At 42.8% G+C, this 14,895-nt stretch overlaps 1 protein-coding gene across 3 annotated transcripts in view; it reads left to right on the top strand.

The window, feature by feature from the left end:
- Positions 1-14,895, top strand: part of Tet1 (tet methylcytosine dioxygenase 1) — a 90,496-nt gene that overhangs the window by 57,369 nt on the left and 18,232 nt on the right. For all 3 annotated transcript variants that reach the window (XM_048338883.1, XM_048338886.1, XM_048338885.1), the window contains 4 exons: positions 5,837-8,030; positions 9,409-9,493; positions 10,272-10,365; positions 13,185-13,396. In XM_048338883.1, coding sequence (XP_048194840.1) covers positions 5,837-8,030; positions 9,409-9,493; positions 10,272-10,365; positions 13,185-13,396 — 2,585 coding nt within the window. The remainder of the gene's footprint in view (positions 1-5,836; positions 8,031-9,408; positions 9,494-10,271; positions 10,366-13,184; positions 13,397-14,895) is intronic.

Below are 14,895 nucleotides of genomic sequence, written 5' to 3' on the forward strand. Positions count from 1 at the left end.
GCTCTGGAAAGCTCTCTGATTCTTTTTTCCTGTTAGGAATATGTAAACACCTGTACATGTAATCATTGGTCAAGTAGATGATAAATGAAGGCTAAATTTTCACTAATCTTAGAACTTAGGTTCTTAGAGAGATGAGACAGAAACAGGTAGTTTTCTTTCTTTCTTTATTGCCAGTCCTGTCCCTGGCTTCTTTTTGGTCAAGGCTAGCACTCTGCCTCTTGATCCACAACATCACTTCCAGCTTTTTCTGCTTATGTGTTGCTGAGGAATCGAACCCAGGACTTTATGCATGCTAGACTAGCACTCTACTACTAAGCCACATTTCTAGCCTCCAGTTTTCTATTTAAGAGGAAGTACTAGAGAAACCAACTGGAGACTCAAGACTACCAGGGCAGTCTGGAAGGTCCCTGCCTTTTTTTTTTTTTTTTTTTTTTCTTTTTGTGGCTACTGGGATGTGCTAATTGTCTGTTGACTGGTCCTTGAACGTTATCTTTGACTCTGGGGAAGAATTCCGGATACACTGGCTTAAAACTGACAAATCCCGTATTTTGTTGTTGTTTTGTGTTTGTTTATTTTTCTCTCCCCAAGAAGGATTTTGCTAGAGGATAAATCTGAATCTTGAGAAACATTTAAACTATTTTTTGCCCAGCACGGTACTGAATGTTGAAGTTGGAGATCTCAGTTGTTGTCAGTCTAGGCTGCTGAACTGGCCCTGCCTCAACAAACAAACCAACAAGCAAAACTGATGTTTGTAACCTGAGGGGCGGGTGTGTGAAGGTTGGTGCTCGCCTGTCTTTGGCTATTAACCTTGAACTTGAGTGGGATTGCCCTTGCTAAGGCCTGGGCTTCATATGTGCTCTGGTGGAGCAGACGCACCTACAGAAAGGATTCAAGATGTTAAAGTAAAAACCCCTGAGAAACTGAGGCCAAGTTTACAGAAACAATATTTAAGCTATGATTGCTCAGGGACTGGGCGAGGTCCCTGAGTTTTCTTGCCCCAGGCTAGTGCTCCACCAGTAGATCCACTGCTCCACTTCTGTGTGTGTGGTTAATTGGAGATAAGAATCTCTTGGTCTTTCCTGCCCAAGCTGGCTTCCAACATGGATCCTCAGATCTCAGCCTCCTGACTAACTGTAATTACAGGCTGCAGCCACCCGAGCCAGGCTACAACTTTTGACTCAAACCTCAATTTACATTTTCTTTCTGAAATTAACTTGGAGGATTCCAATCCCTCCCTCTATTACCATCTATCTCCTTTTACCCACCTTTACTCCACCCCTGAGTTAAAAAATAATTGGTCTGAATTCTGAGACCCTGTGGCTAGATGAGGGAGGAGTTATGTTGAGGGTTACAAAAGAAAGATTAGAACAAAACCACACTTGTCTGTGGCGTTGTCTGTGGCGGACTCTGGAGGTTGAGAGCCATCTGGCCTCGGGGAGCTGGACATGGTGAGTATCTATACTTCCCTTGATGTTAATTTTTTGTGGGTTTGAGATCTGACCAAGATGTCAGGCTAGGCAAGTTTATGGCTATCAGGACAACCAAACCTTACACTATAGATATTGCTAGAAAGTTACTGGAAAACACGATGCTGCTGTAGAGATCGGCTCAGAAAGAGTTTTGTTGTCCCTGGTTTTGTCGTAAATGTTTTACAATTCTTATGTAGAATCCATTGTTCTATGGTGTGTGTGTGTGTGTGTGTGCGCGCGTGCGCGCGTGTGCGTGCGAGCACACGCGCGCGTCCCCGTGCCCAACCATCCATCCTGGGGCTTGAATTCAGGGCCTGTGCACTGTCCCAGAGCTTTTGTGCTCAAGGCTAATGCTCTACCACCTTGAGCCACGGCTCCATTTCTGGTTTTCTGTTTTCTTTTTGTTTTTTGGTAGTTGATTGTTCAGAATTTCAGATACCTGGAGCTTGAACCCAGGGCCTGGTTCTATCCTTGAGCTTCTTTTGTTCAAGGCTAGCTCTCTACCACTTGAGCCACCACAGAGCCACTTCCACTTCCGGCTTTTTTGAATAGTTTATTGGAGATAAGTCTCATGGACTTTCCTGCCCAAACTGGCTTTGGGCCACAATCCTCAGTTCTCAGCCTTGTGAGTAGCTAGAATTACAGGAGTGAGCCACCTGCACAGGGCTTCTCCAGTTCCCTCTTGCTTTTCCTCCCTCCCTCTCCAGCAGCACTTGGCCCTAGCTTTATTTTTGGTGCAGGATTTAGAATTGAATTCAGGGCTGGGCCAATAATCTCCATAGCATTCCCTTCTCATGGAAGGGAGGGGATCAGTCCTCCCTCCCTTCCTTTCATTTGTTCTTTCCTCCCTCCCTCCCTCTCTCCCTCCCTTCCTCCCATCATTCCTAGGGCTTGAATTTAGAGCCTGGGCACTATGACTGAGCTTTTTTGCTCAAGACCAGGACTCTACCACTTGGGCCTCAGCTCCACTTCCACGTTTCTGTTGGTTAGAGAGATGAGGATGAGGACTTTCCCACCCAGGCTGGCTTCATATTCATTCAAACCTCACATCTCAGACTCCTGAGTAGCTAGGATTCTAAGTGAGAGCTACTTTAACTTTTGGTGCTGGGGATAGAACTCAGAGCCAAATAGGCTAGGTAAGTACCCTACTCTGAGTTTCATTCTCAGCCCAAACTTTGGTTTAATTTTGAAGGAATTGTGTTTTTTAAAAAAAATTCTAGGGGTTGGGAATGTGGCTTAGTGGTAGAGTACTTGCCTTGCATGCATGAACCCCTGGGTTTGATTGCTCAGTTCCACATATATAGAAAAGGCCGGGGGCTGGGAGTATGGCCTAGTGGCAAGAGTGCTTGCCTTGTATACATGAAGCCCTGGGTTTGATTCCCCAGCACCACATACATAGAGAATGGCCAGAAGTGGCACTGTGGCAGCTCAAGTGGCAGAGTGCTATCCTGGAGCAAAAAAAAGAAGCCAGGGACAGTGCTCAGGCCCTGAGTTCAAGCCCCAAGACTGGCAAAAAAAAAAAGAAAGAAAAGAAAAGGCCAGAACTGGCGCTGTAGCTCAACTGGTAGAGTGCTAGGAAAAAGGAAGTCAGGGACAGTGCTCAGGCCGAGTCCCTAGCTCTAGGACTGGCAAAAAAAAGAAAGAATAAAAATTCCAAAATGGGGCTGGGAATATGGCCTAATGGTAGAGTGCTTGCTTCACCATGTACATGAAGCCCTGGTTTGGTTCCTCAGCAGCACATATAGAAAAAAACAGAAGTGGTACTGTGGCTCAAGTAGTAGAGTGCTAGCCTTCTGCAAAAGAAGCCAAGGACAGTGCTCAGGCCCTGAGTTCAAGCCCTAGGACTGGTAAAAAAATTCCAAGAGGTGTTGGTCAGAGCTAAAATGACTGCTTTCACATTTAAGTGTTATTTTTTTCTCCTTTTCTTTAACCTCCCCTTTTCTTTCTTTCTTTCTTTCTTTCTTTTTTTTTTTTTTTCCTGTATTGGGGATTGAATTTACAGCCTCAAACTTGGCTCAACAGCAATCTGCCTCTTAAGTATATTAAATATATGAATCATTTGGTAGTAGGGACTGAACCTAGGGCCTTGAGCATATTAGGCATACTTTTGTCACTGAGCAACAGTACCCCCCCTACCCCCCGTCCTCCTTGAACTTAAGCATCTTAAGTTTTTTTTCTTTCTATTGTGTGTGGGTACAGGTGGTAGGAAGCCCACAGACTCATGCATGCTAAGCAGAGGTACTTAGAAACACCAGCACCTGGACATTAATAATGGCATTGTAAATAATTCTTTTTTTTTTTTTTTTTGCCAGTCCTGGGGCCTGAACTCAGGGCCAGAGCACTGTCCCTGAGCTTCCTTTGCTCAAGACTAGCAGTCTACCCACTTGAGCCACAGCACCACTTCTGGTTTTTTCTTTTCTTGTTCTTTTTTTTGCCAGTCCTAGGCCGCGTCCCAGGGCCTCATGTATACGAGGCAAGCACTCTTGCCACTAGGCCATATTCCCAGCCCCAAACTTCTGGCTTTTTCTGTTTATGTGGTTTTCTGTTTATGTGTTTTTTTAAGTTTTTATTATAAAACTGATGTACAGAGAGGTTACAGTTTCATACGTTAGGCATTGGATACATTTCTTGTACTGTTTGTTACCTTGTCCCTCATACCCCCCTCCTCCCTCCCTTTTTTTTTGGGGGGGGGGCAGTCCTGGGCCTTGGATTCAGGGCCTGAGCACTGTCCCTGGCTTCCTTTTGCTCAAGGCTAGCACTCTGCCACTTGAGCCACAGCGCCACTTCTGGCCATTTTCTGTATATGTGGTGCAGGGGAATCGAACCCAGGGCTTCATGTATACGAGGCGAGCACTCTTGCCACTGGGCCATATCCCCAGCCCCCAGCTCCTCATTTTTTGATGATTAATCGGAGTACATATCTCCTAGACTTTACTGTCCAGACTGGGTTTGGACTGTAATGCTCAGGTCTTAGCCTCCTGGGTAGCTAGGATACAGGCATGAGTCACTGGCATGCCACATTCACAAACTTTTTTTTTCCTGTGTATTTTTTCCTGTGTATTTGTGTGTGTACATGTACTTGTGTGTGCATGCACACACACTAGTCCTAGGGTTTGAACTCAGGGCCTAGACACAGTCCCCGAGCTTCTACCACTTGAGCCACAGGAAAAGCCATTTCCGGCTTTTTCTCTTTATGTGGTACTGAGGAATCAAACCCAGGGCTTCATGCATGATAGGCAAGCACTCTACCACTGAGCCATAGTCCTAGTCCCTTTCCTGTCTTCTTGAGAGAATTCAGTGAAGGCAGAAAATTGTGTCCATTAAAATGAGTGTTTTAAAGCCAGGTGCCAGTGGCTTACACCTGTAATCCTAGTTACACTCTGGAGGCTGAAATCTGAGAATCAAAGCCAGCCCAGGCAGGAAAGTCTGAGACTCTTATCTCAAATAAGCTACTCAGAGGAAGCTGGAAGTGGTGCTGTGGCTCTCATGGTAGAGTGCTAGCCCTGAGCAAAAGGAGCTCAGGGAAAATGCCTGGGCTGAATTCAAGCCACAGGACCAGCAAAAGAAAAAGTGTGTTAGCCATACTGAGACACCTGAGGTTCCTCATAGGATTTTGGGGCTAAGGGCCTATATTTTTGAAGTGGATGCCTCCCTGAAAGGGACAGTCCTTCCTCCAGTGTTTCCCACTATGGTAGAAGCAACTTGTTCCTCCTCCGGTGGGCATTCACCTTTCTGGTGGTCTGATTGTCCACATATATGACATAGACTTCTCCTTTAGGTTACCAAAATCAATCTCCAGGTTCTTCCTCACAGAGACTGTCTTAGGGGGAACTTGTCTATCCTATAGCCAATATTCCATATTCCTTTTTGCAAATAATTTGGCTGGCCTCTCCCTCAAAGGACGAATTGAATAATGCTTTAAGTGGAGTCTGGAGACTGACCTTTTTTTTTTTTTTTTTTGCCAGTCCTGGGGCTTGTACTCAGGGACTGAGCATTGTCCCCTGTTTCATTTTGCTTAAAGCTAGCACGCTGCCAACTTGAGCCACAGCGCCACTTCTGGCCTTTACTATATATGTGGTGCTGAGGAATCGAACCTAGGGCTTCATGTATATGAGACAGAACTTTACCACATGCCATATTCCCATCCCGAATGACCTTTGTTTTGATAGCCCATGAGGGCTATCTGGTACTGACTGGCTAATAAAAGACATTCTCAGTAGGGTTCACACATCTCTAGAATGTGGAGGAATAGAAGTAGCATCAGTAACTATTGTGTCCACAGAGGCCTCACATTTAAGTGGTGTTGCATTAAGTGGTTCTTATTTCTATTTAGATAGTGAGTAGTCACTTCCAAATTTATTTTACAGGCAGAGCTTGACAAGAAACTAGTAAATGGCCCCGAGTCAGAATCCATGGAAAACAGCAAATGTGGTCATGGGGAAGAACAAAGATTGGATTTGAATGAAGCTTCCCCTGAAAATGTAACTAAAAATGAAGAAAGTATGACAGGTATTGAGGTGGAGAAATGGACGCAAAACAAGAAGTCACATTTAACTGAGCAGGTCAAAGGAGATTTTAGTTCCCCTATAAAAGAAGCGGAAAACTCAAGAAACTCTAAAGATGACCAGAAACCAACCGAATCTTCCAAATTATTTGCACACACCGTAAGAAACGGCATTGAAAATGTACACTATTTCCCAGCTGAGACAGATGTGTCATTTAACAAATTTAACATTGAAGAATTGGGCAAGGCATTGGAAAACCATTCCTTCAAATTCATGAAAGACACTGCCAGCCATAACAATGCCATAGGCCCTATTGCTTCTGGTGCAAGTGACGATCATCTCAAGAATAATCAAGTGCTAATCTTACAGAAACCTGGCTTGAACAACAAATTGGGAGATTCTGCAAACTTAAATATTGACACTACATCAGTGAGTGAAGTTGAACAACCCCAAACACCCGAGATTATACCACATAAAGAACCAAAAGATGGATCTCCAGTTCAACCAAGTCTTCTATCCCTAATAAAAGATAGGAGATTAACATTGGAGCAAGTGGTAGCTATAGAGGCCCTCACTCAACTCTCAGAAGCCCCATCCGAGAATTCCTCACCGTCGAAGTCTGAAAAGGATGAAAGAACAGATAAGAGAACAGCTAGCTTGCTGAATAGTTGTAAAATCATTTTAAGTTCTGTAAGAAAAGACCACCCAGTCCCTATTACTCAAGAAGGGACACAAAGCACCCATCACAGTTTATCTTTGGAAAAGAGTTCAGGCAACACTGTGGTATACAATGGCCACAGTACCCTATACAAGTCACATGTAAATTCAACTACTTATGAAGTATTCAGAAAGCCACAGGAACATCCCAAAATCAAAAATGCTGTATCTTTTTTAACACCCAAATCAAATTCATCCCAAACTGATACCAATAAAAATGTTGGAGGAAGAGCTACCCTTGAAGATGGTTCTAATACTCTGCCTCAGTTGCCACAAGTTAGTAAGTGGGGACATTACAACCTGTTATTGAATAGTAGCAAAAATTTGAATACATACAACCCATCATGTCAGAATGTATCCCATAGCCAAATTGAGGAAGATGTGGCGACACAGTTAACACAACTGGCCTCAATCATTAAATACAATTATGTAAATCCAGAGGACAAGAATATTGAAACTGTACCAACGAACATTGTTACATGTAAATTACAGGAGAAAGAGATGAAAGAAGAGAAACCAACTTTAAGTGTACAAAATAATAATGGTTTATCATCTCTAAAGCCAAAGAGCACAACTCAGAAGAAAGCAAAGTCTACTCAATCAAGAAAGCGAAAGGAAAAGCCCACAGTCCTCAGCTCTCAAGAAAATGGCCAAAAGGATGAGGAACCGGTAGGAAATAACTATAGGGAGTTTCATGATATTTGGGTGGCATCCAAATTTCAAAGATTTGGACAGTTTGGTCCACATGATTTTCCTCTTTTGGGAAATACTCTTGCCAAAGAATGGAAACCACTGACTCAAATTGGTTCAGTCCGAAAACGTAATTTGTTTCTTCCACTTTCACAGATTAAATTCAAGAGATACCGTCAAGTAAGCCAGGAAGAAATGAAGATTGAACCATTGGATTCATTCCCAAATCATATCCACACAGAGTCCAAGGGGCAAGCATTTACAGACAAAGTTAGTAATTCTCAGGTACAGTCAATGGTGAATGTCAATCAGAAAATTCTTCCTTGGTCCCCTTCCCCCTCTCCGTCTATCCAGTGTGTGGATGTGATGGCTGGTGATAAGAAAACACAGTTCCAATATGGTGGTACTCAAGATCCTCTGGAGAATCAGAGACTGCCCACATCACCTAGTGAGATACTCTTAGCAGACCCAGCACCAGTTCTCAGGAATGTGAATGTAGTAAGTTCAAGTGTAGTTAGTGGTAAGAACAAAGAGGAGGTCCATTCATCAAGTGTGGGAGCTGCAGACTCTGCCACAGTCCCCAGGAATAAACATAAAAGAAACATGGGGCCTCCAATCAAAGACGAAGGGCCAGATTGCAACTGTCAAGGTAAGTGCTTGTGTGAAATGACCACCTTTTGTGGGATTACTACCCCTTTCTATTCTGCTACAATGAGCTAAAGGGTACTGTCCCCATTTTTCTGTTGCTTTTTAAAAAAATATTCCTCATGCTCATAAAAAGTGAAATTTCAGCTGATTTGGAAAGTTTATTGGTCTCGCCAATAAATAGAACAATATTAAACCAATAAACAGATAAACAAAAAAGACCACTATATAATAATAGACCAATTAGCAGATTTCACTCTATAAACAAATAATAGAGATAGAACAAATAATAGAGTGAACGTAAACATTGGTACAACTTAACAAGTATCTGGAATTAACATCTCAATCAAGAGCTGGAGGGGCTGGGGATATGGCCTAGTGGCAAGAGTGCCTGCCTCATATACATAAGGCCCTGGGTTCGATTCCCCAGCACCACATATACAGAAAATGGCCAGAAGTGGCGCTGTGGCTCAAGTGGCAGGGTGCTAGCCTTGAGCAAAAAGAAGCCAGGGACAATGCTCAGGCCCTGAGTCCAAGCCCCAGGACTGGCCAAAAAAAAGAGCTGGAACTCTGAGATTTGTTTTATAAATCTTGATTTCCTACTTCAATACTACAAATAAGTGCTAGTCATAGGCTGATTTCTAATGTATGAATACATTTTGTGTCTTAGGAATGGGCATTAAAATTTAGAAACTAGGTGTGTGTGTGTGTGTGTGTGTGTGTGTGTGTGTGTATGTATGGTGTGTGTGTGAGAGAGAGAGGGGGAGAGAGAGAGAGAATTGTGGGGCTCGAATTCAGGGCTTGGGCACACTGTCCCTGAGCTTCTTTTTGTTCAAGGCTAGCATTCTGCTATGTGAGCCACAGTGCCACTTCTGGCTTTCTGGTGGTTAGTTGGAGATAAGAGTCTCATGGACTTTCCTGCCTGGGCTGGCTTTGAACTGCCATCCTCAGACCTTGGCCCCTGAATTGCTAGGATTATAGGCAAGAGCCACCAGTTCTGGGTTTGGGTAATTTTTTAATTTGCACCTCCATCACTGACATTTTTAACTTAAATTATTTATTTGCTTATTTTAATTGGGTAGTTGTACAAGGGAGTATCAATTCCACAATGCAACTTAATCATTGTTACCTCTTCCATCACTCCACATCACTCTCCAATAAACTTTTCTTTTTAAATAGGAGAGGAAGGAATAAACATCCACACTCTGATAATTTTTTTTCTCCTGGTTCTTGGAGGAAGAAAGACCTGAACAAGTTATATTCCAAGATCTGTTGTATTTGACTGTAATTCTCAAAAGTGGCTAAAACACTGTTAGTCCCCTCCTTGCCCTCATGCAATTTTGTAAAAGCTTGGGGATCTAATACTCTTGCTCCTTCCACAGGGAAACAAAAGGACAAAGGGCCATATTACACACATCTGGGGGCAGGACCTGATGTTGCTGCTATCAGGACACTCATGGAGACTAGGTGAGGAAACTGCCCTCCCCATTCATCCTTCTTCACTGAGCACCCAGCTCACTGAAGGACAATTCCCATCGGGCATGGAGTGTGAATTGAATGTTTCTTAGAGCCCAGGAAGTAAGAAGGGTTGCCAGGTATGCTGAGTCCCTAACTTTTCCATGAGGTCTTGGGATTCATCCAACAAATCTCTCTCAAGGAAAGAGGCTCTTTGTCTTTGATAAATTCAGGAGCACTTTCTTTTATATAACTGCTATGGTAAATAGTTCAAATGATCATCTCCAGCAAGCACTATCTTCATCTTTGTGTTCTATCCCAAGCTATTAAGGTCTTTAAGGATAAGTCTGCAGAACTGATAACATAAACTATCTGCCACACAAAAAGAAACTTTAATTTCTGTGTATGTGTGTGTGTGTGCAGATATTAGGGCTTATTGAACTCAGGAACCCAGGCTCTGTCCCTTAGCTTTTTTCACTCAAGGTTGGTGCTCTACTACTTGAACCAGAACTCTACTTCTGGCTTTTTGATGGCTAATTGGAGATCAGAGCCTCATGGACTTCTTCTGAGGCTGGCTTTGAATCTCATCCTCAGATCTCAGCCTCTTGAGTAGCCTTTTGATCATAAGCATGAGCCACCATAGCCTGGCAAAAACAAACTGAACAAAAATAATTTAGGGATAATTTTTGAACTTCTATTCATTTCTCCCTTCGTTGCTCTTAAATATTGGAAGCTAAAAGTTTCAGGTATAGATTGCAATAATTTAGTACTTTTCTTCCACTGTACTTAGGTATGGCCGACAAGGAAAGGCAATAAGGCTAGAAAAAGTAGTGTACACAGGCAAAGAAGGAAAGAGTTCTCAGGGGTGTCCAGTCGCTAAGTGGGTAAGTATTTGTAAAGGCTTGATTATCATTTTTTTCCTTTGAATCAATTTGAGAAGTAGCTATATACTCCCATGGGGAGATGACATACAAGCAGACTTTCTTTGCTCTGGTTTTGTGTTTTGGTGGTAGGCATACACTTTTACAATGTTTGTTTGGTTTTTTTGGTTTGTTTTTTTTTGCCAGTCCTGCGGCTTGGACTCAGGGCCTGAGTATTGTCCCTGGCTTCTTTTTGCTCAAGGCTAGCACTCTGCCACTTGAGCCACAGCGCCACTTCTGGCCTTTTCTATATATGTGGTGCTGAGGAATCGAACCCAGGGCTTCACGTATACAAGACGAGCACTTTACCACTAGGTCATATTCCCAGCCCCACTTTTACAATGTTTAAACATGCAATTTTTATTGTAGACAATATGTTATAGTTTTTCCCAGGCCTGTTTTTACCTTCTGTTTCTATGGTTGCTCACATTTATTAAGAAAAAGTTAGTTCCCATAGATTACATGCTCCTTATCTTTGCTTTTCTTTGTGTATCTGGTAGAATGAGCTTCTCTCTCTCTTTCTCTCTTTTGCCAGTCCTGGGGCTTGAACTCAGGGCCTAAGCTTCTTTTGCTCAAGGCTTAGCACTCTACCCACTTGAGCCAGAGGACCACTTCTGGCTTTTTCTGTTTATGTGGTCTGCAGAGTTGAACCCAGGGTTTCATGGATGCTAGGCAAGCACTCTAACACTAAGCCACATTCCCAGCCCCTGGAATGAATTTCTGAAAATATTGCTACTAGTCCAATAGACCCACTCCAATTTTATGTTGTAAGGGAGCTAGGGGCCTTTTTCTTCTGTCTCTGTCTCTCTGTCTCTCTCTTTTATTTCATACTATTTTTTAAAAATTATGTGGTACTGAGGAACCCAGGGCCTCATGCATGCTAGGCAAGCCACTAAGCCACATTCCCAGCCCCTTTTCTCTCTCTTTCAAAGCAACAATCCTTCCATGGTTTTCTAATTAACAAGCTTGTCTTGGGATTAAGCATTTTAAGCTGAGAATTGAATCTTGGTATGGTGGTGCATGCCTATAGTCCTTGATTCTCATGTATGTATAACCTAGATCTTTGTGGTTGAGACAAGAGAATCACTTGAGTCCACAAGTTTAAGGCCAACCTTGGAACCTAGAGAACTTGAATCAAAAAAGTAACAAATTGCTCAAATGTGCAAATTAAAATATTCCCAAAGAATAAAAGAAGAGCCTTTTTCTCAGCATTAAGTACAATATTTGGTTTCAAGGGAAAACGTACCTCTTAAAAAATTAGTGTCACTGCTGGGTACTGGTGCCTCATACATGTAATCCTACCTTTTTGGAAAGCCAGATGAGTTCCAGTTAACCAGCTGAAAAGCCAGACTAGAGGTATGGCTTAAAGGGCAGAGTGCTAGCTCTGACCTGAGGAAGAGCAGCCAGTCCTGTATTCATACTTCAGTACTGGTATACACACACACACACATGCACACACGCGTGCCAGAAGAATTCAGTGGAGCTAAAGTAGGAATGAAACTGAGGGTAAAAGAACAGGGAGATGATGGAATGGTTTTTCAGGCCAAAGAGAAGAACTGAGAATTCTTTTCCTTGAGTAGCGCAAAACCTTTGAGATATTTGAGATAGGGACATGGCTTCTAAATCATATTCTATGGAATGAACTACCAAAACATAGCAAGTAGGAACAATAAATATTCCCTCACATAGTTTTGTGGGTTTGGAATGCAGATCATCAGCTGAGTGACTACTTGTGACACAGGGTGTCTCATGCGATCACAGTCGATATGGCTGGAGGACGGAGCTCACTCGCAGTGTCACTTCTAGGCTCCTTGTGTAAAGCCATAGGTATGTGGTAGCTGTTGCCTGGAGCCTTCATTCCTTCTCAGATCTATTGGAATGTTTCTTTGATATAGTAGTGTGATTCCCCTAGAAGCAGTGAATTACAAAGCCCAGAAGCCCAGAAGGACATAGGAGGCTGAGGCAGGAAGATCACAAATTTGAAGCCAGTTCCTCAGACGCTGGCTTTGGGAAATAGCCATGTCAGTTTTTGTTAATAATTATGTACATTAACCCCTTTTATAGTTCTCCTATTAAATGTACAGTGTAAAGATTCTCCACATTTTTGCCAATCCTTGGTATTTAGCACTTTTTTTTTTTTGGGGGGGGGGTCAGTCCCAGGGCTTGAACTCTGGGACTGGGCACTGTTCCTGTGCCTCTGTGCTCAAGACTAGTGCTCTACCACTTGAACCACAGTGCCACTTCCAGATTTTTCTGAGTAGTTTCCTGGAGATAAGTCTCAACAATTTTTCTGCCTGGGCTGGCTTTGAATCATGATCCTCTGATCTCAGCCTCCTCAGTAACTAGGATTACAGGCATGAGCAACCAGCAATTGGCTTGCTACATTACCTTAAATGTAATGTATTTTAGTGATAGCATGAAGAAGCCATGAACGTTTCAAGGAATTGCTTTCTGAATTATTTGCATATCTATCCATCAACTGTCTTTTTGCTATGGAGGTGTCTTAGGTCTTGATATCCAGTCCCATTTGTCATGTGACTTTGTAGGCCTGCAAATGTCAGTTTTCCAGAGTCCAGATCTTGTTCCTGTATGTACTTTTGCAAAAAGTACATAGTTTTGCAATGGCCTATTTTGTTAGTTATGAAAGCATGAGTTGGGTAGAGACAGCTATTGACAACAGATCACATGGTGGCGGCCATAGGCTTCAACCCCTTGATGTATTTAGTAGTTGTTTACACAAAGTAAGCTTGTTTTGCATGGATGGATGCATTCTGCTTTTGCAGGTTATAAGAAGAAGCAGTAAGGAAGAAAAAGTTCTTTGTTTGGTCCGGGAGCGCCCAGGCCACTATTGTCAAACAGCAGTGACAGTGGTGGTCATCATGCTATGGGAAGACGTCCCTTGGCGGGTAGCTGACAATTTGTACACGGAGATTACTCGCAGTCTAATGTCGTACAATGGTCACCCGACAGACCGACGATGTACCCTCAACGAAAAGTAATCAAATCTGTTTTGTACTGCTTTGACATTCAGATCTCTATTATCTAATGGTAAATTGTTAATTAACTACCCACTAAGTGTATTGTATGGGAAAATCAGTTTTAGCTATTGAACTATTGCTCAAAGGAGATTAGTTTGGTTGTGAGTTAGGTTTGCTTTGAATAGTCACCTTTAGAATATTAGATTATCCTGTCTCTGTCTCTGTCCTCCAATGTCTGTCTCTCTACCCCCCACCCCCACAGGGGAATGAAGTCAGAAGTTCCTAATGCTCACTGGGCAAGCACTCCAACACTTGAGTGATACCTCCAGACACCTTTTGCACTGGTTTTTGTGGGTGTGTGGGTGTATGGATATGCATGCTGCTCCTGGGGCTTGAACTAAGGGTGTGAGCACAGTCCCTGAGCTTTTGTGCTCAAGGCTAGTGATCTAACACATAGGCCATAGCTCTACTTCTAGATTTTTTTGCTGGTTAATTGGAGATAAGAATCTCAGACTTTCCTCCTGCCCAGGCTGATTTTGAACCTTGATTGTCATGTCTCAGCTTCCTGAGTAGCTGGGATTACAGGTGTGAGCCACCCGGAGCCATTGTGTTTTTTATTGTTTGTTGGGGGGTGGGGGGAAGCTTAAACTCAGGGCTTAGGCTCTGTCCCTGAGTTCTTTTGCTCAAGGCTAGCACTCTACCACTTTGAACAATAGCTCTACTTCCCGTTTTCTGGTTGTTATTTGGAAATAAGAATCTCAAGGGGCACTGGGAATATTGCCTCATATACGTGAAGCCCTAGGTTCAATTCCTCAGCACCACATATATAGATAAGGCCAGGTGCTGTGGCCCAAGTTGGCAGAGTGCTAGCCTTGAGCAAAAAGAAGCCAGGGACAGTGCTCAGGCTCTGAGTTCAAGCTCCAGGACTGGCCAAAAACCAAAAAGAATCTCAAGGACTTTTCCTGTTTGGTCTGGCTTTGAACCACAATCCTTAGATCTCAGCTTCCTAAGTAGCTAGGATTACAGGTGTGAACCACCAGCATCTAGGTGTTTTTGTACTTTCTATTTTTATTGAGATGTACAAAGAGATTTCATTTTTTTATAAGTCAGGTTATGAGTACAATGTGTCTTGATCAACGTCAAACCTGCTAGCTTCTCCCTATTTGATATTTTTGAAGTAAGGCCATGCTCAGGCAGACTGGGCTGAGATTCTTTCCTGTTTCTAGGCTTGACACAGCCAGAAACAGTAAATAAACAGAACTACACCATTGGCTCAGGCCACTGTTCATGCCTCTGGTCTTGAACCATATACTCCCATCTCTGCCTTCCAAGTAGTAAGGATTACAACATTGTTTGTGCCACTGATCATAGTTAAGTCTGTCTCTTTAAAATAAATGCCATAATAGAAAATATAAATGGAAATATATATTGCCTTCCTAGCCCCAACAAGATCAAAAGTTTTTACAGCCTAAAAGCTACTTTATTATGATTATACAATAATGAGTTCCAAAGATTG

Source organism: Perognathus longimembris, chromosome 2 (genome assembly GCF_023159225.1).
Source record: "Perognathus longimembris pacificus isolate PPM17 chromosome 2, ASM2315922v1, whole genome shotgun sequence".
NCBI lineage: Eukaryota > Metazoa > Chordata > Mammalia > Rodentia > Heteromyidae > Perognathus > Perognathus longimembris.